We start from the raw sequence: 3493 nt of genomic DNA, 5'->3' as shown, positions 1-3493 counted from the left end.
TTTGTGCGGCTGGTTCCCAACTAGAGAATTTCGTCTTCGAAATTGTGGATACAGAGGGTAATCTCGATGAGAATATCCACAATGATGAGGAAAATGGCCATTTTCATACACTTTCCATAAAACTGGACTCATCCGTAAGAAAAACAACCACTTTATATGCTTTCCGAAAGGGGCGATGCACTATTCCTTCACTTACTGTCCCTCGAGATGCTGGTTGCTTTAGCTTTTCTGCTGTTCATTCTCGTCACCGAGAGTTATCTTTGAGCATCAAGGTCGCAACGTTTTATTTCTGGTAATTTGTTGGTAATTTGCAGTGGTACATTTATTGAACTTGATTTGTATACGCAGATTGGCATTCAGCCTTCTTCAGATTTGCAGCATGAGATTCAAACCTTGTGTCCAAATACAAATATAATGATGCTACAGGACAAATCAACCCCTAATAATATAGCGAATGTACTTTCCATCATCAAGAATGAGGTATTGTGTTAGATCTTTATTGCACATTACATCCCTCTCATAAATCTGGTTATTTGTGGTTTGCAAATTCCAATTGTAATCTTGAAGTCGTAACTATTCTTTAAGTACCTGGCTTTAAGATTCTAAATTTAAGCTTCTCATGTTCTAATGAGATCAGTCGAAGCTAATGCCCATCATCCTCACATACTTATACGGTCAGTTGTGCCTTGTGACTTACAATTACTGCTCCTCACAGGTTCTTGAGGAAACTGCTTTGTGCATTGAACATCGGGAAAGGGTAAATTCCTATTGTAATCTTGAAGTCGTAATTATTCTTTAAGTACCTGGCTTTAAGATTCTAAATTTAAGCTTCTTTCATGTTCTAATGAGGTCAGTTAGTTGCAGCTAATGCCCATCATTCTCACGTACTTATGTGGTCAGTTGTGCCTTGTGACTTACACTTACTGCCTCTCACAGGTTCTTGAGGAAACTGGTTTGCGCATTGAACATCGGGAAAGGGTACTGAAGTTGCTGCATGACCGGAAGGTTGAAATAGAGCAATCTTTGGTGGAGTTAGGAGGTGATTTGTCTTGGTTAATTCTATTACTGGATAATAATTGGTTTTTATAAATGCATGCAACACTGTTTTGCAATGACGTGCATTTCTTTGTCCTTGTGGTCTTGTCAATATCAGTGACCTATGGCTACTTAGTTTGGGAAGTTTAAAGAATATAAATCCATGTTTTGATTGTCATATTATGACTCTCATCATATTATCATCTTTGTCTCTAGATGAAGAAATGTGATGCTTTTTGAAAAAACGATTTGCCATTTACTCCAACATACAATATATATAGATCTGAATCAAGTTAGGACGAAAATGATTGCTCAGTTGATGGTTGCTTTTCGCCAAAATCACCTGGGGTGCGATTATTCACTTTGCCTAGCAAATCCAGTTGTGACAAGTAGGACCTACATCACTAAGTTAGGTCTATGGGGATGACCAACTTTTGCAGTTTATGCAGGGCCTTCCCCTTTGAACATTGTGGACTGCTTTTTCGCCAAAGAGGAAATGATAGACATGATAGAAAACAGAGATGGCTCGGAGCTGCATTTTCCATTTTGGAGGATCTTAGCCAAGTATCTGGGTGAAGATCAAATGCTCGGGATCGTGTGCACAAACTCCGAGACGGCATTTAGTCTCGAGACATATGACAAAAATGGAGAAGTTGATATCCAAAATGCTGCTCGTGCAAAAGCAGCTGAACTTGGCAAGTCTATTAGTGGTGAATTTCGTGTCATATGTCTTGAGGAAATAAGGTACATAAGTGGTATTTTTATAATTTTATAGCATTTACTGTTATGGAAGATCATATTCCTTGACCAACTTAATCGAGTTCTTGAAAGCATTTCCTCATTATTTTGCAATAAACCTTTGGTAGCCCATACAGACGAGAGATTGAAGGCTGCGATCCTCAAAGGAAACTGGCTTTTCCTCATCCTACCTTACCTAGTGGAGAAATCCCTCCAGGCTTCATGGGATATGCAGTTAACATGGTCGACATAGACTTTGATCATTTGGCAACAAGAACAACTGAAGGCCTTGGTCTACGAGAAACACTATTTTATCGGCTTTTTGGCAAGTTGCAGGTTTATGACACCAGAGAACACATGAAGCAGGCCTGTGTCTGCATAGATCACGGTGCTGTATCACTGGATGGTGGAATAATACGAGAGGACGGCTTGATTTCTCTAGGCTTCTGGTATCTCCGTTTCTCCCTCCAATTTTCCAGATGTCGTTAGTAACTATAAAATTTCTGTGACTAGGGTCTGACCTAACTGAAATTAAAAAGAAAAGGAAGTTGGTTGCTATTCCTGATAGTCACTGATCAAGCTAAATATTCTTCTTTGCATTTTCTTTGAGATCGAGAGAAGGTAGAGAGACATTTTAGATGCGTAGTCAGTCATTCTTCAAATTGATCAAGGAAGTTTGTTTCTTTGCTGTAAAAGCTGTTGCCGTAGCAAGAATAGCCTGTGGGTTGTTTTTTCTATTTGTTTCATAATCTTAAGCAAGTGTCACAACACCATACTATTACACATGCTCTGTTGATTATTACGGCTCCTGAGTTCTCGGTTGACCTGATTGCTAGTTCATGTTTAAGGAAGGATATCTCCATTAACTGCTATGAGTGACCTGGTTTACCATTTTGCCTCTTCAGGAAGCCAGACATAATCTTTCCTGTTGTCACATCTGAAATTCATATAAATACTTTGCCGGAGAGTACACAAGTAGGAATGCAGATTGCAGAGGCTATGTCGGAGTTGAGAGTGACCCTATGCAAGATACGTAAGATTACAAGAGCTTGCGAGGAAGATAAGCGGCAATTTTTGGGGAAGACTAAGGACTTTGTCAGTAATGGACACAGCCGAGGCTTTAATGAAAAATCACTGTCCGAAGGTGGAATTCTGCCCGGATAATTATGTCTACCCCACCATTTCCTCGTGAATTATTTCAAGTTTTATATTTCCAGCCTTGGAAACATGGGATAATTGTCTATGCCGAGAACGAGAGAATCACTGAGTGTGTTTTTTGCAGCTACCAATTTTTTGGAATTGAAACTGTTACCGTAAGTTGAACATTTTTGTCCTCTTTATTGGATTGATGTTCCGGAATCATTAGTCAAGAGGCATCGCTTCATCTATCTATCCTCCTGAATCGTAAGTTTGAAAATCAATGCCAATAGGGTACATCGGATTGTGGAGAGGCCAAAGTGAAGGAGTGAACGGAGACATGGAAAAGGGAGCAACTGAGGGAATGCAGAGAAAAGAAACCTTTGGCGACGTCACGAGAAAAAAAAAGGTTTTGTTTTTTTCTAGCACACTTATAATCTTCAAAATTACGTGAGTATTGTTATTTTTTCTGGAATGTCTTTGTTGAGATCTTATTGATATCAAAGTTAGTAAAATAATGCACATCCTCTTGTATTATGCATTTTGATTGTAGTATAAAAGCGTTGTCCATTTTGTGCCCTAA

At 39.0% G+C, this 3493-nt stretch overlaps 1 protein-coding gene across 1 annotated transcript; it reads left to right on the top strand.

Moving 5' to 3' along the window:
- On the top strand, positions 1-3132 carry LOC120295454 (structural maintenance of chromosomes flexible hinge domain-containing protein GMI1-like). Its single transcript, XM_039316625.1, has 7 exons — positions 1-134; positions 349-480; positions 716-757; positions 937-1039; positions 1485-1779; positions 1902-2222; positions 2679-3132. Exons 2-7 carry the CDS (start codon positions 415-417, stop codon positions 2935-2937), a joined length of 1086 nt encoding a protein of 361 aa, XP_039172559.1. The 5' UTR covers positions 1-134; positions 349-414; the 3' UTR covers positions 2938-3132.
- The last annotated feature ends 361 nt before the right edge of the window (positions 3133-3493 follow it).

Source organism: Eucalyptus grandis, chromosome 7 (assembly GCF_016545825.1).
Source record: "Eucalyptus grandis isolate ANBG69807.140 chromosome 7, ASM1654582v1, whole genome shotgun sequence".
NCBI classification, from domain to species: Eukaryota; Viridiplantae; Streptophyta; class Magnoliopsida; order Myrtales; family Myrtaceae; genus Eucalyptus; species Eucalyptus grandis.
The sequence above is the reverse complement of the archived record's forward strand: the minus strand, read 5'-3'. Positions and strand labels throughout refer to the sequence as shown.